The sequence below is a fragment of the Xenopus laevis genome, chromosome 8L (genome assembly GCF_017654675.1).
Source record: "Xenopus laevis strain J_2021 chromosome 8L, Xenopus_laevis_v10.1, whole genome shotgun sequence".
In the NCBI taxonomy this organism is placed as follows: Eukaryota; Metazoa; Chordata; class Amphibia; order Anura; family Pipidae; genus Xenopus; species Xenopus laevis.
In genome coordinates this window covers 106,787,328-106,811,036 of record NC_054385.1, presented here as the reverse complement: position 1 = coordinate 106,811,036, position 23,709 = coordinate 106,787,328, and the positions used below count along the sequence as shown (strand labels likewise).

The following is a 23,709-nucleotide window of genomic DNA, read 5'->3' as shown; positions in this document are numbered from 1 at the left end:
ATTTTAAGCCTAAACGCATGGCATTTGAGCTTTCAGGTGATTTTCATGGGGGAAATTTTAGACTGTTGCCCTGAATGCTTGAACTGCTAAAAATCAAGCTGGGCAAACCACCGAAGTGAAACAATCAAGGGAAATCAATGAGGGAAAAATTTGAATTTGGTTAAATATTATGATGGTTTAATATTATTTTAAAACTTGAAGATATCAGGACTTAAAAAAAGAGAAATTAGTAAATGGTATAAATGTAAGAATTGAACATGTGATATATACTGGACCTGGGCAATGCTACAACATACAATACAGAAATGTGGCTCAAGGGTAAACTTCCACTTTAAATAAATGTAAATACATGTAAGTTGTGGTAGACCTGGGACACTTTCTTTATCTTGTGTATAAGCCACATGGCTACAGCTAAAGCAAGTGAACTTCAAGGGTTTATAGCCGTACAGAAAAAACAAAAAGAAAATAGAGCAGGAACTTTAACAAACATAAAACCTGTTTAACAGTATCAGGTCTGCCATACTTTGGTTTGTATGCGAAGAGTTAAAGAGTTTAACTAGTAAGTGTTCATCCTGCATAGCTAATGTTACATTTTCATAAGATTAGGTGCAGCATTGAAGAAATGCCAAACAGATGTTAAAGTGCCATATCATTGTCATTTGTGAGAAATCAGATCTTACATTTGATATAGATCGTAGAGTTCTGAAAAAGAATCTTTCCAAAGAAAAATGAGCTTTCCTGCAAAACAAAGAAAAAATTCAGTGTCATTTGTAAGTCTGTGGTCAGTTTAACATTAGGAATAGGGTTGCCACCTGGCCGGTATTTTACCGGCCTGTCCGGTAAAAATAATGGCTGATCCCAATGTTATTAATAGGTAAAAAAAGATAAATATATAGGAAGGCCGGTATTTTTTCCCAAAAAGGTGGCAACCCTAATTAGGAACAGTTATGTGTGAACTGGACAGATTATTGTTAAGATGAACAATTAAACAAATTTCATAAGAGCATGGCAATCTGTTGATAGTGTCAATGGGAAGAGCCAGACAAGGGGTTTATAGAAATGTAAAACGGGGGTAACAGTAATCACATACAGTCTTTTGCTGAATCTGGGACTTGCCAAAGCTTACTGAGGGCCACCTTTTTCACTAATCCTATGTGAATATTGGTCAGACTATGACTCCTAAGAGGAGAAAGGGCTGAACACAAAACTCTTCAAAATACAAAAATAAATAGTCTAAGGTGGGACAAAAGATGCCTATTATATAACTACAGGTATGGGACCTGTTATCCAAAAAGCTTGGGACCGGGGGATAAGGAATCTTTCCGTAATTCGGATCTCCATTCCTTAAGTCTGCTAAAAAATCATTTAAACCTTAAAGGGGTTGTTCACCCTTAATTTAACTTTTAGTATGATGTAGAAAGTGATATTCTGAGATAACTTGCAATTGGTTTTATTTATTTTTTTATTATTTGTGGTTTTTGAGTTATTTAGCTTTTTATTCAGCAGCTCTCCAGTTTGCAATTTCAGCAATCTGGTTTCTAGGGTCCAAATTACCCTAGTAACCTTACATTGATTTGAATAAGAGACTGGAAAATGAACAGGAGAGGCCAGAATAGAAAGCTGAGTAATAAAAAGTAGCAAAAATTGATATAAAAAATAATGTTGTAGCCTTAAAGAAGAAGGAAAGCTGCTGAGGCAGATTATTGCCAATAGATCAGCCACAACGGTGCAAGATAGAATGCTATATTTATTCTGTAGAATGCTTTACCATACCTGTGTAAACAGATCTAGAAGCTCTATTTGTTTGTTTAGCAGCTGCCATATTAGCTTGCTGTGACATCACTTCCTGTCTTAGAGCAGGGAGGGGAGGAGGGAAAAGGGAGGGGGAGAGGGAGGGGCAAACAAAGCATGCTCATGCCCTGCCCTGGAGGTTTATGCTGACAGAAGGAAGTCTGATACAGAAGCCCATGTGTACAAAATAGAAAGTAAGAAATGTTGTCTTTCATTTGACAGCATTACTTTGAGGGTTTACGGGTGTATTTATATAGACCTTTCTGATAAAGCTTGCTTACGTTTAACCTTTCCTTTTCCTTTAAGCAGCATTTGTTTTTTTTAGATGGGCTCAGTGACTCCCATTTGAAAGCTGGAACGTTTCAGAAGAAAAAGGAAAATAATCCAAAAACTTTAAAAGAGAAAAAATGAAGGCCAATGGAAAAGTTGCTTAAAATTAGCCATTCTATAATATACTAAAAGTTAACTTTAAGGTGAACCACCCCTTTAAATACACCCAACAGGGTTGTTTTGCCTCCAATAAGGAACTATGATCTCTTAGCTGGAAAAGTACAAGGTACTGTTTTATTTACACAGAAAAAAAGGAAATAACTTTTACAAATTTTAATTATTTTATTTAAAATGGAGTCTATCAGAGATAATCCCGTAATTCGCAGCTTTCTGGATAAAGGTTTTCCAGATAACAGATACCATACCTGTGTGGGAATCATATGTTCTAGGGTTATGGGCTCACCTCCATAATAAGGCAATCCACAAAAAAAAACATGAAATAACAAAGGGATGTTATAAAATGACCAATTCTAAGCAACTTTTAAATTGGCCTTCATTATTTATCTTTTATAGTTTATGAATTATTTCACTCGTTCTTCTGACTCGTTGCAGCTTTCAAATGGGGGTCACTGACCCCAACTAAAAAAAATGGCCTTTTGGACTACAAATGTATTGTTATTGTTACTTTTTGTTACTTAAATTTCTCATCAGACCCTTCCCTATTCATATTCCAGTCTCTTATTCCAATCAATGCATGGTTGCTAGGGAAATTAGGACCCTAGCAACCAGACTGCTGAAAATGCAAACTAGAGAGCTACTGAATAACTAAAAAACCACAAATGAAAAAAAAATTAAAACCAGTTGCAAATTGTCTCAGAATATCACACTCTACATCATACTCAAAGATGAACAACCCCTTTAAAGTGCCTTTCAATGGCAAAGATACACGTGAAGCACCCCCAATTTCAGTAAAACCAAAACAGATTCTGCATTAGTGTAATCGCCTGTCTTAGGGTATTATTTAAAGAGTACAGGTATGTGATACCCAGACATAAGAAAACATTTATAATAATAATAATAATAATAATGATAGCGAAATTTGATTTACACAGAATAATAAATAATCCCCTTAATCTGCAGCAGAATAAAGTTTATGATTTAGGATTGGCTAAATGGCACACGCTATGTAGAGATATGTCTGCCTGAAGAAGTTATATGTATAATGACTAAAGAAGCCCCATGCACAGAATTAATTGACCCTTAGTTTGGATAATATTAATGTGCCTAACCCCCCGCATTGATTTTTACTTTTGTCCTCCTATAAATAAGAATGACTTGAATTCTATGGTTGGATGGACAATTCCACCGAATGATCTGTTATTTAAAAACATAACTATGCATCTCAAACACACAGTGCAGATATTCATCATATCATCAGCCCTCAAACGAGAAACCAAGCTTAGCCCCAAACTCAAATCAGGAGGCCGTGAAAGTACAGAACATAACATACATCATTTATGTTTTTTAATTCCAGTCCTAACTGTAAAAGTGCTGTGTCCCCTTGAGTCACCATATCAATACAGGCCACACTAAAAATAAATCTATGCTGTCACACCATTATAATGCTGAGCGCTTCACACTAAGCTAACATTTTACAGAGCTGAAAAGCCATCAAAAAAAAAGAACAGAGCAGGCACTTATTTTATAAAAGGAGACACTTTCTTTAAATACTACAATTCTACATTTTGCCAGCCACCTCCATGTCCAAATGAATTACATGAGGAAGAACGAGGTTTACATCAGTAAGGTTTTATAGGCAGTAAACTCTAATGAGCAGGGCCAGTTTAACGCGTGTATTGATCAGTATTTATATGTGATTTGTATGCTTGCCCTAGTGTTTAGTGGCGTGTCATAAAAAATGTTGGCACTTCATAAACACATAATAATTAAAATAAGAATAATAATTTTAACACATGAAGTTGTGCATTTTTCAGGAAATGTTATCATGTAGCTGTGCTGAAATCTGTGTAAGATATAGGTATTGCAAGATATCGGTGTCTAAAGGGTTTAAAGGACAAGATATTGTGTGTATTTCAACACCATTAAGCTGGTGAAATCAAAACTCCAGGGAAAAGTGTGGTGCTGCTGCAGCAAGTAAATCTGTGGAAATTCTGAACAAGCTTAGTAAAAGCTGGATTAAGGGTCCCTGGAGTGGATGAAAGTTAGGTGTTTTGCAGCTGCTCAGGAAAAGGCAGTTATGTAATTAGGCTGCAGGTGAGCTGCAGTTAAAAGAGGGTACGGGGTTTTTTACAACTGGGTTGAATTCTCCTTTAAGGCTGAGGAGACACTAAGAGTAAAGAAAGTATGGGATGGGGAGCCCAGCTGGAGCACACAAATGATATGTGTGTCATGCTTACCCGCAAATGCCAATTTTTCTGCCAAAACCCACCAGACCCATCTGTAATCAAAAGGGTGATCTGTCACCGCTTTGTTTTGTTTTAAATGGGTATGTTTTAGCTGGTCTTCATGAATTGTTTTGAATGATTAGCCTTCTCATTCTGCCTAATTCCAACCTTCGTCTGAATATGCTATGTGGTCAACCATAAAAACTGATCGACTGTAAGGGGGTTATTTATCAAGCATCAAATTTAAGAGTATTTTAGACCTTGAATGAACTCGAATGGTTTCTAATTTAAGAAAAACTCAAATAGAAAAAAAACTCAAATCAGTTTGGGGTTAACAACACGAAACCTCGAAGTGATTGAGTTTTCGACAAAAAAAACCCTGAATCAGAGAGTTCAGGGTTAATAACTCCAAAACTAAAATTGATCGAAACCCTCCGAAAAAAACTCAAACATCATGAAGGCTATTAACAAATAGTTCAAAGGTCCTCTGCCATTGACGGTTACATGAAATAAAAAATTAGGGATGCACTGAATCTACTTTTTTGGATTCGGCCGAACCCCCGAATCCTTCACGAAGGATTCGGCTGAATACCGAACCGAAGCCGAACCCTTATTTGCATATGCAAATTAGGGGTGTGAAGGGGAAAACATTTTTTAATTCCTTGTTTTCGGACAAAAAGTCACGCAATTTCCCTCCCCGCCCCTAATTTACATATGCAAATTCGGATACGGTTCGGCTGGGCAGAAGGATTCGGCCGAATCCGAATCTTGCTGAAAAAGGCCGAATCCTGGCCGAATCCCGAACCGAATCCTGGATTCGGTGCATCCCTATAAAAAATAACCTTGAATACACCACTCAACCCTTAATGAATATGCTCCTAAGAGTTCCAGATTATTCCTGTTTTCTCTTACTTATATTTCTGTTCAAGTCTTCTAACATTGATCTTTCAATCTTCCAAACTGTTTAATTACCCTGGCAACCAGACTGCAGTTGAAATTCCAAGGCCGATAGTTAGAAAAAAATATATGAAAATTGATGCGCAATATGTTGGCGCTCTATAAATACATGTTAATAATAATACAGTAATAATAATAAACTGTCCTAGACTAATGCAGGGCATACTATACTAAAAGTTAATTCTAAGGTGAACTGCCACTTTAAATTAAATCAAATCGATACGTAGAAAGCAGTGCAGTCTGCATCTATATTAATAGCCAATCAACCATGCAGCATGTCTGTTGTATATGAACCTGATAAAGAAGAAGATCTGGCATTATTACTTCATTTATGCTAAAATACATGAACCCTTGTGCAAGAATATGTTGAAATACATCTAGCTCTGTATTAGGCAAAGTTTTCCTCTTCACTAATCTGGTAGAAACTTACTGTAAACAGTACACTTTTTAATGCAATTCGTCTGGATTACACAGAAGGTTAGGGTGGCTAGCAGCAAAGATAAAATCTCTATAATAGTCTGCAGCACTATACAATAAATAAGTGAATACCTTGAACATACAGTCAGAGTTTTTCTCTGACTAAAGGTGGCCATACACGGATAGATCCGCTCGTTTGGCGATGTCGCCAAACGAGCGGATCTCCCTCCGATATGCCCACCTTGAGGTGGGCAATATCGGGCTGATCCGATCGTGGGCCCTAGGGCCCAACGATCGGATCCTAGCGTTCGCCAAACGGGCGGTCGGATCGCGGGACCGCATCAACGAACAGATGCGGCCGCGATCCGACGGGATTTTTAATCCCATCCGATCGAGATCTGGCCGACTTTTGTCCAGATCTCGATCGGGGAAGCCCGTCGGGGGCCCCCATACACGGGCCAATAAGCTGCCGACACGGTCTGTCGGCAGCTTTTATCGGCCCGTGTATGGCCACCTTTAGAGTGGCTACTATTATCCCTATGTCTAGAACAAGAAAGTAATTTTTTGACGTATTTTGCTACTCACCTACTGATCAAAACTGACAAAGGCCCCTATAATCATAAAAACCTCAAAAACCCATAATCATGACAAGCATACATCAAAGGACCATCAGTTTCCCACTAATTATCACAAGTCCACCATACCCTGCTGTCCATTACAAGATGACAATTGTCTATCACATGATCACCAGTTTCCAATCATCCAATCACTTGACCATTAGTTTTGGTTATGATCTGTCACAAGAAGATCAATGTCCACCATTTACAAGACCGACAGGCCCCTGCCATCCCTCACAAGACAACACATTTTTCACAGTTCATCACAAGAACACTGGTTCCTTGCTACCCTTGCTAAGGCCAGCAGTCTCTTACTGCCCATCACAAGGCCCCCGGTTTCTTACTGCCCATCACAAGGCCCCCGGTTTCTTACTGTCCATGACAAGGCCACCAGATTCTTACTGCCCATCACAAGGTCACCGGATTCTTACTGCCCATCACAAGGCCACCGGATACTTACTTCCATCACAAGGCCCCCGGTTTCTTACTGCCCATCACAAGGCCACCGGTTTCTTACTAACCATCACAAGGCCACCGGATTCTTACTGCCCATCACAAGGCCAGGGGATTCTTACTGCCCATCACAAGGCCACCGGATTCTTACTGCCCATCACAAGGCCACCGTATTCTTACTGCCCATCACAAGGCCACCGGATCCTTACTGCCCATCACAAGGCCACCGGTTTCTTACTGCCCATCACAAGGCCACCAGTTCCCTGGTGTCCATCACAACATTACCAGTTCACTGCTGATCACAAGACAACTGGTTTCTCACTGCTGATCACAAGTCCACAGGTTTCTCACTGTCGATCACAAGACCACCGGTTTTTCACTGCTAATCAAAAGACCACCGGTTTCTCACTGGTGATTACAAGACCACCATTTTCTCACTGCTGATCAAAAGTCAGACCACCGATTGCCTGCCATCCACCACAAGACCACCAGCTCCTCACTACTCATCACAAGACCATCAGTTTAATTTAAATCTTGTCAAGGCCTCTATTAAAGTGGACCCGTCACCCAGACATGAAAATCTGTATAATAAAAGTCCTTTTAAAATTAAACATGAAATCCAATTTCTTTTTTTTAATAAAGCATTCATAGCTGTTGTAAACTCATTTAAAAATATCAGCTGTCAATCAAATATTGCCTACCCCGCCTCTATGCCTAGGCATAGAGGCGGGGCAAGCAATTACTTTCACTTTCCATTCAGCACTTCCTAGATGTCACCGCTCTCACCACATTCCCCCAGCTCTCTTAACGATTTAATTGTGTAACCAGTGCATGGTGATGGGCATTGGGTCCCTGTCCCCTGGTGCACAAACAAGATTCTGAGATTATGTAAGGATTGCCTTAATAACAGTGTCCACAAAATGGCTCCTTCCTGGTTGCTATAATTTTGAATTCCCAGACTGATGGAAACAATATTCAAATAATTTACACAGTGTAATTAAAGTTCATTTTGCTTGACTAACATTATAAAATAGGATTTGGAATAATTTTGTTTGGGTGACGGGTCCACTTTAATCATCACAAAGACCCAAGAAGCCTTCGACTTTTCTGCCCAATCTTACTCCATCGCCTTAAGTTACCCAAGTGACTGCCCAGTGTCACGTGCTGCCTGCCCCCCCCCCACATGCTTGTCGAATAACCCACGTAAAACTGGACACATCTTAAATCTACATCCTGCAATGACTCGTGAGCAATACGAATCTGCATGACAGAACACAGAACTTGCCCATTAGCCATGCAGTATGTGGGATGTCCTGTCTCATATGGTTAGGGGCCCATCCTTGCCATCTCTCTATAAGTCCATGTTAGTGGTGGATGTTCCCAGTGCAGCTCCCAGTCCCTAGCTATGTGATGACTCCAGCTGTCGCCGATAGCTTTACAGAGTGTGACCCTACGTTTTCCTATCTCTTCTTTCAGCTCACCAGAGGCATCCGTAATCTCCATTGAGAAGGATCCGCTGCCCGAGCCGGATGTAGGATACTGCATCCAATTATTCCGATAAACAGGAGAGCCAACAAACACCGGCAACCTGGCAGCGCCATCACCGACACCAGAACCGGAGCTTCAACCTGTCAGTTCCGGTACCGCCCCTGGCGCTAGCTGATTGGATCCCCGGAGCGGGGCGTGGGTAGATGATTGGTGCAATGACAATAGAAGTAAATATTGAATGACACGTGACTGCAGACAGACAAAGGTAAACATCGGCAGGTACAGGAAAGAGGCTTCACTGTCAGTTATTATAGTCCCTCTGGCTCGGGATTTATATAGGCTTATGCTGTGTCAGAGACTGTCACTAAACTTCTAAATACTTTAAGGGACATGTGGGTTGAGTTTCCACATTTATCCACTCGGAGGCTCAGTGAATGTGACATTAGTATTACAGGTGTGTGTGTATAGAAGGAGGCAGGTAACTGTGCTTCTGGCTATAATCTAAGATGCCCCACCCTTACCAGACTGGTTACACTGCCTGCTCACCTGAGAGCTTTGCTTTACAGATTGCAGCAGAACTCACTTTGGGCTGGAAACATGGCTTGGAGCTTTAGGGACCGGACAAACAAAGCGTTTTGTAGCTACCATCCAAAAATCTGCTAGCTCCATCTATTAGAGCTCAAAACGCGTCAGCATTTGCTGGTGGTCACTCAGCACTTCCCGCTTATCTAAATAAGAGTCCAATAACTACTGGAAGTCAGTACTCCAAGTCTCTTGAGGGGCACGCGTCATTGAATTCACTTTCCACATGTACAGCAACATAGGTTTAGACAGCACTTCTCAAGCTAGGCTGGCTAAAAAGCCATAATGGTCTTCCTTCCATTGTCTGAGATGGGGATCCCTAACCTTTTTTTTTTTACCCATGAGCCACATTCGGATGTAAAAAGAGTTGGAGAACAAATCAAGCATAAAAAATGCTCCTGGGTGGTGCAAACGAAGTGCCATGATTGGCCATTTGGTAGCCCTTATGTGGACTGGCAGCTCTATTTGGCAGTACACCTTGTTTTTATGCAACTAAACAGTAGCAGAACTACCTGGGGAGCAGGGGTGCGATTAGACCAGGGCCCGTCCCTTTCAGGCCCCCCCCCCGGCAGTTCACGCACCACTGAAAATCACGTATGGAGGGGGCCTGGCTGCATGTCCCGCACCTGGGACAGCCTCCCATTAGTTATGTTACTGCAACTAAAACTTGTCTCCAAACCAGGATTTAAAAAATAAGCACTGGCATTGACAGTTGGGGACCACTGCTGATCTAAGCCTATGTACAATAAAGGCTTAGACCCAGGGCATAACTACAAAGGAAAAAGACTCTGTGGCTGCAGGAGGTATAGGGGGCCCCATGAGGCCCTAAGTCATATACAATATCAATAAATATTGGTTAAACAGGTCAACCTCTACACGTTTTCTGGGCCTGAAAAATAATTTGCTCTGGGGCTCAGTAATATCTAGTTATGCCACTGCTTAGACCAGGGATCCCCAACCTTTTGAACCTATGAGCAACACTAACATGAAAAATGTTCTTGGGGTGCCAAATAAGTGCTGTGATTGGCCAATTTGGAGCCTCTATGTGGATTGCCAACCTACATTGAGGCTCAGTTTGGCAGTACACATGGTTTTATACAGCCAAAACTTGCCTTTAAGCCTGGAATTTCAAAAAATAAGCCCCTGCTTTGAGGCCACTGTGAGCAACATCCAAGGGGTAGGAGAGCAACATGTTGCTCACGAGCTACTGGTTGGGGACCTCTGGCTTAGACCATTGCAGATTTGAACAATGGCAGCTGCCACCAAAACCCTGCATGTCCCATGTCCTTTTGGAGGCCCCATTGTTTCAAATAAATGGATTATAAATAGAAAACAAATGGTGTGAATTGGACACTATCAGTTGCTGCACACAGGGTTACAGGGATATGGGAAACAAGGAAAACTCTAGCACACAGGTTGAATGCTTAACAGCGGTTTGCCCTGTGTTTAATCGTTAGGGATGCACTGAATCCAGGATTCATTTCAGGTTTTTTCAACAGGATTCGGATTTGGTCGAATCCTCTACCCGGCCGATCCGAATCCTAATTTGCATATGCAAATAAGGGGCGGGGAGGGAAATCAGATGACTTTTTGTCAAGAAACAAGGAAGTAAAAAATGTTTTCCCCTTCCCACCCCTTATTTGCATATGAAAATTAGGATTTGGTTGGTTATTCGGCCGAATCTTTCCCGAAGGATTTGGGGGTTCGGCCTAATCCAAATTAGTGGTTTCGGTGCATCCCTATTAATCGTGCCAAACCAACAACAACAAACACCCAAAAACCACCTTCAGTAGAAAGGCCAGGTGCGCGTGTGTGCATCTTCACACTCCCTACAGGGATATGGGGGCATATTCATTCATTTACATGAGTGGAAATAGCCATTTGTCTTCTGGTACTCTCAAACTTATAGCAAAAGTCTTGGTCAATGTAGACAAGTAAAATTACATGTGACAGTTCATATTATTATGTTATGTTTTAAATGAGCCAACATATTCTGCAGTCCAGTAGTAAGGGTGTGTATGTTGAATATACATATACTGAGATACAAGAGAACCATGCTCAATACATCTAAGGGTGAAGACACACAGAGCAACTAGTATCAGCTAGTATAGAAAATACCCTGCCATAGACAATACTGAGAATTGCCTCTGCTAAAACACATGTAGAAACAGTATTCAGTAAATTATCAGCATTGTCTATTTTTGTAGCCATGACAAGTAGCTGCTACTAGTAGCTCTGTGTGTCTTCACCCTACATCCTGGAAAAGTATTTCAGTGACACCAAACTGAAAGGTGCTATGCATTTTGACCACTCACAATACCTGCTAGCCTAAGCAGAGGAACCTGTCAATCAAGTCCCAGTGTTGTTGTGTGTATGCTTGACCCCTTAAGGGAGGGTGAGGATATCTATGACATGGGGAAGACTACATTTGAATTATTAAGGGTGGGATTTTGGGGAGTGGAATCTCCCTGCTATTAGACAAGGGGACTTCTTATAGTATAGTTTGATTTATTACTTACAAAGAATAAAATAATCGTATAGACAAAACAGTGGGGAGCTGGGATGATCATCTAATGCAGAATGTGCACTTCAAAAATACACTGTCATTTCTCTCAGGACCAGCTGGCGTCACTGCTTTAGGAAGTGTACAAGGATCACATACCTGATTAAGGTGAACACGGTACTATGAGTCTCCAGGAACCAGCCCCGCTGACCCCCCATGCCTCTGACACTGATGCAACCCTAGACGGGTAAGAAAAGTGAATTAAAGATTTGTGAATATGTTTGATTACACCACAAACTGCTAAATTGCTAAATAGGAGCTCTGCTATAGCAGCCTACTGCAGTTCACCTTTGCACCTTGCTGTGTCAAATAAATGTGTCAAACTGCAATTACAAGTCTGGTCAGGTCTAGGATTTCTAAATGTAAAATACTTTTCTCTTACCTTGAATCAACTTTTTAAAGCCATTTTCTTTAGAAAATCCTTTTTCTTCTCTCATGTATATTTAGTCTGTAGCACTAGGTAATGAGGAAGTGACATGTTTCACTGTTATCTGTTGCCATTAGGCTTGTGGGCCACGTCCTGTGCCTTTATGAGAGAAGGGTGTTGTAGATCTTTATTTTTATAGTGCAACTTGTGGATGTAATGCCGTACAACACATTTTTACAAATAAAGTGCGATATATAATGAGACATTTTCTCATTTTGTGGAGAAGTCCAAAAACTGTCAATGCTGCCTCTTTGTACTGTCGCCTAACTTGCATGTACGACGATAGAGAGCCCCGGTATGCTCCAGCTGCAATGGAGCCCTGTACATAGTGTCTGCCATGTGGCAGTTGGTGAAGCTAGGGCTGCCTTGTGCTTGTAGGTGATGCACTCTGCTCCTAGCCCTGGATTTCCAATCTGTTGCTAGGTTCAAAGCACAGCCATACCTCAGATGTGAGTGCTTATAGAATGGGCACACTTTGCAATTTGATTCTGGGTCATAACTTCAGGCTTATGCACAGTCAGTTTTTAACAAATTGAAATGAGTGTTAGAGATTTGAAGTTGCACTGAGCTCTAATCCCAGCTTCAAATAGATACAGCTTCATACAGTTTTTTGGGGAGTCCTAGAGTGTATCATTTTAGCTCAAAAAATTGTTAAATATGTAATATTTTGGCCATGAGGCAAGGTAAGAATATTTGCTTGGACAGCATCCTGGGGTGCCAAAAACATACCTGGTAACTTTAAGAGCCAAATTCCTTTTTTTTTTTTTTTTTTTTAAACCAGATTCACTTGTTTTAGTGTTGTAAACTCTTCCATAACCTGTTTGAGGGGAGGCAGAAAAACCATTAAGCACCTCTTCATCCCATTATTGCCATATGAAAACCTGAGGCTTCAAAATGTAAAGTTCAGTGGGGCTAATTCATTGACAAAGGGGGTGAATTGCGACAGTACATTTACCACTAGCAACTATTAAGCAATTTCTATCTATGACAAGTTAGAAAATGAAATTAGATGTTAGTAAACCAGACCCTCTTCATTGCACCACTTTTATAATAAGCCTGGCTGTAAGTTTACTATAGTATAGGTGAAGCTGTTAGAAACTAAATATATCAGTTATGGTAATGTGAAGCACTATGGAAATGTCAATACCAGCGAGTGTTTACCTTAATAATATCTTTTCCCTAAATTAAAAAGCAAATATTATCTCAAGTGATCAACAGATTGTGGAAGGATGCCAACAGACTATGCAACTGCAGTCATGCTTGAAATCCAGTAGCATAGTATATTTTGGAGAAGTTTAACCCATTCTAGTCCTGCAGGAAATCACTAATGATTGTATAAACATTTTAAAAATATTTTTTTTTGTTCACAGCATTCTCACTGAAGACAAGAAAAAATTCAAGACCTGCAGTCAAATTGGCTTTTACAGGTGAGACTGTCATACAAATATGTAGCCCAATGCTAATATTAGGGGTGATTCTATACCAGGAACCGATTGGAGCTTACCTTTCCTATGCTGGAGGGGGTCTAGGAGGGCAGAGAATGCAGTGGTGCTCTCTGCACTAGAAGAGGTGATTTTCTGATTTAAAAACTGAAATGTGTCTCTTTAAGTTACCAGGAGTGCCTTTTTGCTGCTCTTGGTAACTTGTTTGTCACTGCAATCTGAGATGAGTTGCTCAACTAACCTAAAGCAGCAGCGACTTTGGATAATGTGCACAAGGATCAAAAGTTTTAAAGACTTGAGGCTTCAGATTATGGATACATGTGCTGTTTAACATCTTGTATAAATTATTTCTTAAATTTCTCCAATAGTTGTGCCAAAAACTGCAGAATTATTTTTTACTAAGTGATTTTGGCAGGTATTGTCTCTGCTTTATTGTGTAGCTGCAGATGACTTTGGCACATGATTCTAACAGTGGGCTTAAAGGGCTCTTACAGGTTCTTACAGGGTTGAGTGCACTTAAACACATCAGTTAATTGATTCCATTATATTCTGTCTAGTTGAATTCATGAGCATTCAGAATTGCATTTATTGTTTTATAATGTTTATTTTAGGTGCAATTTGCTGTATTTTCTTATTCCTATATGTGTATATATATATATATATATATATATATATATATATATATATATATATATATATATATATATATATATATAACTTTTGAAGTGTGTGTTAAAGCCTTTCACAGCATATATATATATATATATATATATATATATATATATATATATATATATATATATATATATATATATATATATATATATATATAATATATATATATATATATATATGTAAGCAGGCCTGAGTAAGGGAGCACCACCCCTAAATTTGAGCAAGACAGCCAGATGGTGTGCAGGGTTATGAGGATAAATAGTAATGCGAAAAGAAAAAAGATTAACCCTTAAAGTTGCACCACCCCATCATAACATCCGATGACTCAAGGAACGAGTTAGTTAAAACTTAACTTTTAATAAATAAATTAAAAAATGTAAGTCTAGAAGAGCATTTAAAATACAGTTAGGAACAGGGAGACAAAGAACCCAGATCCAATTAGGCAAAAAGTACACAGTGTGGGGTGAGTATTGGGATGTCAATTGGTAACCAGCCGATCTGCCAGACTTGGCATATAAATGCCCGTGAGTTTGATCTAGATTAGTTAGCCAAATGCTAAATTAAACCTTATATAAGAGCTTCCAAGCCTTGGTATTTCTGCCACCCCTTCACCCTCAGGCGCACCCTCCCATTTCCATGGAGACAAAATATATATCAAACAATCCCGAATTAAATCGGGCAGTACGTATGTAAAAATTGCCAACCTTGGCATACGGGTGCTGGTAGGTAGCAGAGCTCAATTAGTAAGTCGTGGGCTAGGCTAAAGACTTCCAAAGATCGCTTTAAGGTCTGGTGCACCACCCCTTCACCCTCAAGCGCACCCTCCCATTGCCATGGTGAGAAACTTAAATTGTTGTATTCATTAAGGTTCGCATAGGAGATAAAATTCTATCCTATTAACAGAGGTTCCGTCGATTACCCACCCCTTCACCCTCAGAGCTTCCCACCCATTGCTGCTGTGGAACGATAGCCTAAAAATTGTGTTTGATTCAGCCCCCCTGCCTAGATTGGTTAGGCAGGGGGGCTAAAAGCGGGACCTTAAAGCGATCTTTGGAAGTCTTTAGCCTAGCCCACGACTTACTAATTGAGCTCTACTACCTACCAGCACCCGTATGCCAAGGTTGGCAATTTTTGCATACGTACTGCCCGATTTAATTCGGGGTTGTGATATATATTTTGTCTCCATGGAAATTGGAGGGTGCGCCTGAGGGTGAAGGGGTGGCAGAAATACCAAGGCTTGGAAGCTCTTATATAAGGTTTAATTTAGCATTTGGCTAACTAATCTAGATCAAAAGTAACTCACGGGCATTTATATGCCAAGTCTGGCAGATCGGCTGGTTACCAATTGACATCCCAATACTCACCCCACACTGTGTACTTTTTGCCTAATTGGATCTGGGTTCTTTGTCTCCCTGTTCCTAACCGTATTTTAAATGCTCTTCTGGACTTAAGTTTTTTGATTTATTTATTAAAAGTTAAGTTTTAACTAACTCGTTCCTTGAGTCATCGGATGTTATGATGGGGTGGTGCAACTTTAAGGGTTAATCTTTTTTCTTTTCGCATTACTATATATATATATATATATATATATATATATATATATATATATATATATATATATATATATATATATATATATATCTTCCTATTCAGGCCCTTTCCTGTTCATCTTCCAGTTTTGCTTTCAAACACACTGCCTGATTGCATGGATAAATTGCACCCTAGCAAGCAGATATGGCTGAAATTCCAAACTGAAGCTGCAAAAAAGTGTAATCATTAAAAAAAACACAACAAATCTAGACCAGTTGCAAATTATCTTAGAATATCACTGTCTATATCTGACTCAAAGTTAATTTAAAGGTAAACTAACTGTTTAAATAACAAATCGAAGGATTGGCAGGATAGAATAGTATGTAAATATAAGTAATACAGGCATAGGATCCATCATCTGGTGACAAGGTCCTGGTTTGTGGAGGGGCAAGAGATGACCAATACAACTTAACTTATACAGTATAACCTCTGTCTGCAAGATACTTTAAACTGCACAGCAGGATTTTGTTCAATTTTGCTATACCCAAGGATGGCCTATCGATACTGATTTGCTTGTTGGCTGTTAGTTAGATTTCACGGGACATGAGAGGGAGATGCAACTCCTATAAAGTGTCCATGTTCATGTCCTGATGTATGAAAAAAGGCATTGACAGACCACATTTCCTCTACATCAAATTCACAAGAATTTCAGCCACTGATGTAACTAGATGTTACTGGGCCCCACAGCAAATTCATTTTAGGGCCCCCAACATATCCTGAGGTTGTCCTTTTTTAAAAATATATGTTGAAATAGCTCATTAATTAGGCCCTCACGGGGCCCCCTGTACCCCCGCCCTTGATTGCAGCACTTCCATTCCCTAGTAAAACCTCCTTTATTTCACATATGCCTAAATACAGCAAAGTTTTGGACCTGTGTGGTCCTTTCTCAAACTGATACATTTTCTCTAAAGACAGGCTAAAACTGAAAGGAAAATAGGATGGTCTGTAAAAACTCTCTTCTAAGGGACCAGTTTATGAAACAGTGGCCAAGAGGAAAGACAAAACTGATGAGTGTGCAATTTTTTGCTTATTTTTTTTTTTATAGGAGGCAGAAGCTTCTCCTTCCGGGCCAATCACCATATTATGCTGATCTGGAAACAGTCATAGTTGATAAAGGTATTACCACCCTGCAGATCATTAACCAGGACACAAAGGTAAGTGTTACAGAAGACCCATGATAACAAGCTACTTTGTGACTTTGAAAAGATGTGTAATAATGCACTATGTGGCCTCATCAGCATCACATAGGGTCTGTAATTAAAAACCCCACTCTCCTCTCAGGTTCCTCTTCAGCTTCAAATCATACCTTGTGAAAGCATCTTCAGGCTTAAGATCAATGAGATATCTCCACTGAAACCAAGATACGAGGTTCCTGATGTCATAGTGAAAGATATGGCTACTGAAAGGTCCACTTTCAAATTTGACTCTCTATCAACAAAGGAAACTGTTATTACAAAGTCACACAGTGGGGCATCATTATTAAATGCAGATCAGTTTTATTTCTTTAATTAGACTTATATGATTTTATTCCCACGTTACTGTCATGTCAAAGTGCAGGTACATGTGTGTGTGTGTGTAGTTGCAATACTGCTTTAGATAGAAACTGCAAATGTATTTTAAAGCACAAGGAAAAGTTGTGCTCAATTGAATACATGTATGGGATTTGTTATTTGGAAATCCATTATCCAGAAACAAATTCACTTTTTTAAAATTTCTTTTTTCCTCTGTAATAGTAAAACAGCACCTTGTCCAAATAAGATAAAATAGTTACATAGTTACATAGTTAAATTGGGTTGAAAAAAGACAAAGTCCATCAATTCAACCCCTCCAAATGAAAACCCAGCATCCATACATACACCCCTCTCTACTTTTAATTAAAATTCTATATACCCATACCTATACTAACTATAGAGTTTAGTATCACAATAGCCTTTGATATTATGTCTGTCCAAAAAATCATCCAAGCCATTCTTAAAGGCATTAACTGAATCAGCCATCACAACATCACCCGGCAGTGCATTCCACAACCTCACTGTCCTGACTGTGAAGAACCACCTACGTTGCTTCAAATGAAAGTTCTTTTCTTCTAGTCTAAATAATGAATCCTTATGGCTTAAATGTCTCCTTTGTTATGCAGTAATAATAATTATGTTTTATCCTCTCAGGCTAAGCGTGTCACAGCGGGAATCTGGCAGCATTGTTTTGGAGAATCCAAATGGCCCTTACAAGATACACATCACAGCTCAGCCATTTTCTGTCTCAGTAACTGCAGATGACAAGCTTCTTCTTAGTCTTAATTCCCAGGGATTGTTATATTTTGAATGTCTGGTTTCTCCACAATCAAAAAGGTAGGAGAGCTTGGTGCTCGGAATGATGAAAATGCATCACACTTCTCTAACTGATAAATATTCAAAGAGGTATTGGGAACTGTAGTTTAACAAATACTGGGTTTTAGATTAGCAATATCTTATTTAAATAAAATAAAAAAATAAAAATTTATTTCGTCACCTGATTTTTGGTGGTATAGCTGGCCAAACTTTTTGTGCTCCCTCCCTTCTGTGCCAAACTCATAAAGACACTTAGGGGGTTATTAACTAAACTCCGAATGCAAAAATCACCAAATATTCATGTTTTTTTTTTTATAAAATCTCAAATTTTTCGGAATTTATTAAATCCACAGGATGGAAAAGTGCGCTGGGTTTTTGGGTTAAAAAATCTGAGTTTTTGGTTGAAAAATCTGAAAAAATCATGAAAATCGGATGAAAAATCCGAAAAAAATGGTGAAAATCTGATTTTTTTTTTCCTGCAAAGCAAATTTGGGTAAGTGATAAACAAACTTTCCCATTCGTGATTTTTTTTAGAATCAAAACGATGTTCTGTTTTGCATACAAATAATTAAGTTCAATCAGCAGTAGTTTAGTAGTCTGTGTGGCAGTGGTTCCCTAAAATCTCTTCCCTGGGGGACCCAGGCATCTTAACGTCTGGCTAGGGTAAAATAGAGGAAAAAGCTACTGCTGGAAGCCCAGCTTGAAGCTCCGGTTTGGGTGGACTCCTACATCCGCCCTAGATGGAGCAATGGCTGCATTGTCAATACAGCAATGTTTTCATATAGTTGTGCCTTGTTATGGGTTATAGTGGACAATGACCAATGGACAGATGAAGTTTGAAAACCACTGCTCTATATCATAACAAATGCTATGGGCTTAGGCAGCTTTCTGTTACTGCCAAGTGTTCTGGGCTCATAAGAAAATCTAGCCGTGATTTTAACGCATTCCTCTGCAAGGGAACCCATGAGTTAATGGAGCTCATTTATTCCCGTAGAGCCTATACCGACAGGGCTGTGCCGTACCACCAAACACAGGTGTGACACTGCAGGCGAAGTCAGTGGGAAGAGTTCCGTGGAGCTCTGTTATGCTAAATGTTTTTTTTATAGGAATTTACAGCAGGATGTTTACTTTTAATAACTGATTAACTCTCTTTTTTTTTCGTAGTGCAATTTTAGAGAGTGACAGTGATGTGACAAAGGTAACAAAGACTTATTTAATGCATGCTATGTGCTTAAAGAGCAATAGCGCATTAGGTTTTACATTTGAAATAATCGTTACTGTTTTCTGTACTCAGTATTTCTATATTTTGGATTTACTTTAGTGTAGTTTTCTGAAAACATATTTCTATGTTGGCAGACACCTTTAATTATCTTGACTAAAAAACACACTTCCTATGCTAGTATCAATATGCAGACCATTGCAGTCAATATTTACTTGGGTAATGGCATACACATAGGAGCAGATTAACTAAAGGGCAAAGTGGCCGTCGCTAGCGAAAATTTGCCGGAAATCTGCCCAGGCAAACAATCATTACTCCGCAAATTCACTAAAGTGCGATTTTAGAGAACATTACCTCTTTCGCCAGAGTTTCCTTTGCCAACTTAGACCGGGTGAACTGATAAGATAAAGCTACAGCCTCCTCAATCTTATGTCAGTGACAACATATCCTGTATGCCGGAAAGTCTAAGGTTTTTTCATTTTTTAAAGTGGGATTGCCTTCAAGAGTTCTTTTAAAGATTTTTGTGTTAACAATTTTTTTAACCAATTTGAGGAGCATGGCACATTTGTTTTAGGGTGGGCTTATGTCTCGGGCATTAGAGGATCTCTTTAGTCTTTATTTTGCTTCCTCTGACATTTTTAATAAGTGGCCACTTCAAGCATTTGCAACAACATCTCTTATAAAGACATATATATGACCTATATCTACCCGCCTTATTCAAATTGACCTAAGCGTAAGAGTACTAACAAAGTTTCGCTAAGCATAATTTTAATGCTAGCGAAAGATCAATATGAAATGCTTGTGCTGACGAATTAACACTAGCGAAACTTTGCCAGCGTTCGGGTGCAGAGACGCAACATTTTAGTGAATTAGCATAGTGGTAACGAATTTTCTGCCTCAAAAAGTGGCACGAAGTGTGATGGAAAACTGGCCATTTAGTGAATTTGTCTGTGAAAAGTAGTTATATCACATGAAGACATAAAAACTGAACAGGGATAAAAAATATACTGTAATGAGGAGAGGGACTGTCTCTCTGTAACACAGCCCCTCTGCCCCAGTCTCTACTATTGAGTCAAGGCTCAATTGAGAAGGGTAAATGTAATTGCTATTCTTCTGAACATAATTGGGATGAAGAACCAGGAAGATACAAAATGAAATAACTTTCAGTTTTACTAACTAAAGTAACAAAAACTACAGATACATTCTAATTAAACCAATCAGTATATTTAGCACATGCCCTTTTCATTTTAAGAAAAGATGGTTTATGTGCACCGTACAAGGAATACATTGCAACCTATCAAATGACCTGCTGACATGGCAATTCAAAATAATGTTTACCTTCTCTTAAAAGCATTTTTGTTATTGCTAAAAGTTATTTTGAATTGCCATGTGATAACCATTCTTTTTATTTGTTTTACCAGGATGAGTATGGACTTTGGAGAGAAAAGTTTGGGGAATTTGTGGACATTAAGGCCAGTGGTAATACATTTCCTCTGAAATTTAACAAGTCATTCTCAAATGTTATTCATAAATAAGGTCTCTGTGGCATCATCCTTTTTCTTTCCTTAAAGGTCCAACTTCTGTTGGCCTGGATGTTTCACTACATGGATTTGAGTATGTGTATGGATTGCCAGAACATGCTGATACACACCGACTCCAAAATACAGAGTAAGCTAGCTTATTCCTAAACGGCTTCTGTAGGGGCAGGTCTTGTAGGTGACTTGCTTCTCAAACTGCAGGCTTTGCTAACATGGGACACTGTGTTTGTGTGTAGGGGCTCACTCTTTATTTACTTTATTTGGCGTTAAAGTCCAGATAGCATTTTTGGTTGTGATCTACCTAGAGGCCTATGTTTCCTGTGTTCTGTTCCAGTTACTGCAATGCTTTAAAATGCTTGAGATAATACAAAAAAAGAAAGGTTGAACACTTATTTATAAAGCATCTTTTCTGTTATCTCCCTAGGGACAATGACGCATATCGACTGTATAACTTAGATGTGTTTGCATACAAAGTCTATGATAAGATGGGAACATATGGATCTGTGCCACTGCTCCTAGCACACAAACCCTTGCAGACATGTGGGCTTTTCTGGCTCAATGCTTCAGAGACACTGGTAGAAATCAATACGAGGGCAGTACCACAGGTGAGATGCAAGATAGAGTGGAATAAAAGGGAGCAAAATGGGTTGTTTCTTCATATATATGATTTGGTTTCAATCAACAGTGTTAGAATTGTAAAAGCAAGTACAGGAAGAAAGTCATTATTGTAGTTAGAATGGTAATGGTTATTCTCTTTTCCTCTAGGCCCCATCTGACATACAGGTAAAATCATTGCAGACATAATATTAGGAGGAAATGGGAATTACAAGTTCCTGACATTGCTGATAAAATTGATAAAATACAGGGTAGAGCACATTCACTGCAGTTCCTTCTTCAAACACAGGAAGGCAATGTTATGTTCTTTCATTTACTACACTCAGTGGGGCTCATTTATAAACTTTGCACAGCGCAGAATGAATGTCCTATTTTAAATATGGTAAAAAATGCAAATTGCGAATACTTATACTGCGAATATTTATCAAAAAGTGAAGTTAGAGATCGCCACAGTCCGCTACGGGGAAATTCCACCACTCTCCATTCATTTCTATGGGATTTATAAAAGAGTTTATCAACGGGTGAAAGTTCATCCTTTGATAAATACACCTTTCAAAATTCCATAGAAATGAATGGAGAGTGGTGATCTCTAACTTCACTTTTTGATAAATATACCCCTCTGAGTTTGAGTAATGCTCTAAGTACATTTACTTAGGGTCGAATATCGAGGGTTTATTAATCGAGCTAAGTAAATGTGCTCCTATGACTTTGGTGCCTTAGAAAATATTCGCAAAACAGTTTAGCAAATTGTGAATTTAAATTACCGTCAATGCTATCTTCGCGCACAGGGAGTGCACTCATGCAAACACCCCTCTCATTTGTGTGCCATTTCCGAAATTTGTGCACAATGCAAATTCACAAAAACCGGAAAGATGTGCACAACAATGCAATATTTTAGCTTTCATGGGCAATACAACCATTTGTGTGAATGTTATAAATAAACTCCATTAAGTTCTTTGTATGCTGACTGCCTTAGACCAGGTAAGAATAATATGAGTATATACATACAACAGGGTTTTCTGTTGGACTAGAACACCCTGCAGCCTGTAAGCTGTAGTTTGACAACAGTGGCCACCCTAATACAGAGCATGAGCAGTGAGAAGTATGTGTGTGTGTTTTGTTCTTAATTCACTTCTGGGTGAGTTAATGACAGGCAATGATTTTAGGTCTGGTAACCCATAACATTCATGCTTGTGCATGACCAGTAAATGTTAGACACTGATGTGTCACAAGAATTGGAGAAAACTTTGCACCTGCTTTTACGGTGCCATGTATACATTTTTGCTATGTAAATTTTTTGCTATGTAAATTTTTTAAATTTTCAGTCTCTTTCCCCAGTCTTCTTTGTCTAGGTCTGTCCCAGATACACGCAAGCAGAGGGCCATCCCACAGACAGAAGTTCGGTGGATGTCTGAGAGTGGCATTGTTGATTTGTTCCTGTTAATGGGACCTTCACCACAAGACGTGTTTAGACAATATGCTCATCTCACAGGTTTTTCGACCACTAAGTTCTTATTGTCTGTGAAATATGTGAATGTTGTTGTGTAGGACCTTGTTATTGCATACTAAAAAAACACACAAGGGTCTCACTTGCCTTTTATAGTGTCTTGCTTTCTACTGCTTTCTGTTGTAACCTGTGCAGAACCTGTAATTGGCAATAATAGAATGTTGTGTATTGGCAGGTTTCCAGGCTTTACCACCTCTGTTTTCCTTGGGTTACCACCAATGTCGTTGGAACTATGAGGATGAAGCAGATGTGGAAGCAGTGGATTTGGGCTTTGATCTAAACAATATCCCTTATGATGTCATCTGGTTGGACATTGAGCACACAGATGGAAAAAGGTACTTTACGTGGGATCCTGAAAGATTCCGTAATCCAACCAGGATGCAGGAGCAGCTAAAACAGAAAAAACGCAAGGTGAGAGAAAGAAGTAGTAGTGTGAATTCTCAACAATGCAATTATGTAAATATCAGTAGTCCTGCATTTTGCATATGGATAAATCAAGTCTAACCACGTCATCTTTAACAGTGAAACCTTCATTTTGTTCAGTTCCAAATTCTCCCAGAGCTCACATGTTTTACAAGTCAGCCTTAGAATTTTGTCTAGATATGTGCTGTGATGGTATAACACAGAAACACATTGTCCACGTGATAAAAGAAGATCTGTAAGGTAGGAAACAGATAGTGCCACAGAAAGTAAGAGAGCTTATGGATTGTATGGGGCAGCTGGCTTGTCCTTCTCCAGAGAAAACGCCTGTGTAGAATAGTTTTGTGGCCTGCATCCTTAAAAAAGGTTGGCTGCTGCACCAAAAGGGACTGCCCTTTTTGGAAGC

At 39.2% G+C, this 23,709-nt stretch overlaps 2 protein-coding genes across 2 annotated transcripts in view; one reads left to right on the top strand and one right to left on the bottom strand.

Moving 5' to 3' along the window:
• tmem87a.L (transmembrane protein 87A L homeolog) overlaps positions 1-8,524 on the bottom strand; it is a 29,414-nt gene extending 20,890 nt beyond the window's left edge. Inside the window, exons 1-2 of the mRNA XM_018231205.2 lie at positions 8,392-8,524; positions 681-738 (exon numbers count right to left, since the gene is read on the bottom strand). Of these exons, the coding sequence (XP_018086694.1) occupies positions 681-738; positions 8,392-8,511 (178 nt within the window). The 5' untranslated portion in view covers positions 8,512-8,524. The remainder of the gene's footprint in view (positions 1-680; positions 739-8,391) is intronic.
• A 24-nt stretch (positions 8,525-8,548) lies between these two features.
• The window catches only part of ganc.L (glucosidase, alpha; neutral C L homeolog), a 45,776-nt gene continuing 30,615 nt past the window's right edge, over positions 8,549-23,709 (top strand). Inside the window, exons 1-12 of the mRNA XM_018231201.2 lie at positions 8,549-8,663; positions 11,597-11,730; positions 13,341-13,397; positions 16,723-16,831; positions 16,959-17,083; positions 17,843-18,025; positions 19,169-19,202; positions 20,645-20,702; positions 20,795-20,891; positions 21,186-21,366; positions 22,715-22,868; positions 23,059-23,294. Of these exons, the coding sequence (XP_018086690.1) occupies positions 11,666-11,730; positions 13,341-13,397; positions 16,723-16,831; positions 16,959-17,083; positions 17,843-18,025; positions 19,169-19,202; positions 20,645-20,702; positions 20,795-20,891; positions 21,186-21,366; positions 22,715-22,868; positions 23,059-23,294 (1,299 nt within the window). The 5' untranslated portion in view covers positions 8,549-8,663; positions 11,597-11,665. The remainder of the gene's footprint in view (positions 8,664-11,596; positions 11,731-13,340; positions 13,398-16,722; positions 16,832-16,958; positions 17,084-17,842; positions 18,026-19,168; positions 19,203-20,644; positions 20,703-20,794; positions 20,892-21,185; positions 21,367-22,714; positions 22,869-23,058; positions 23,295-23,709) is intronic.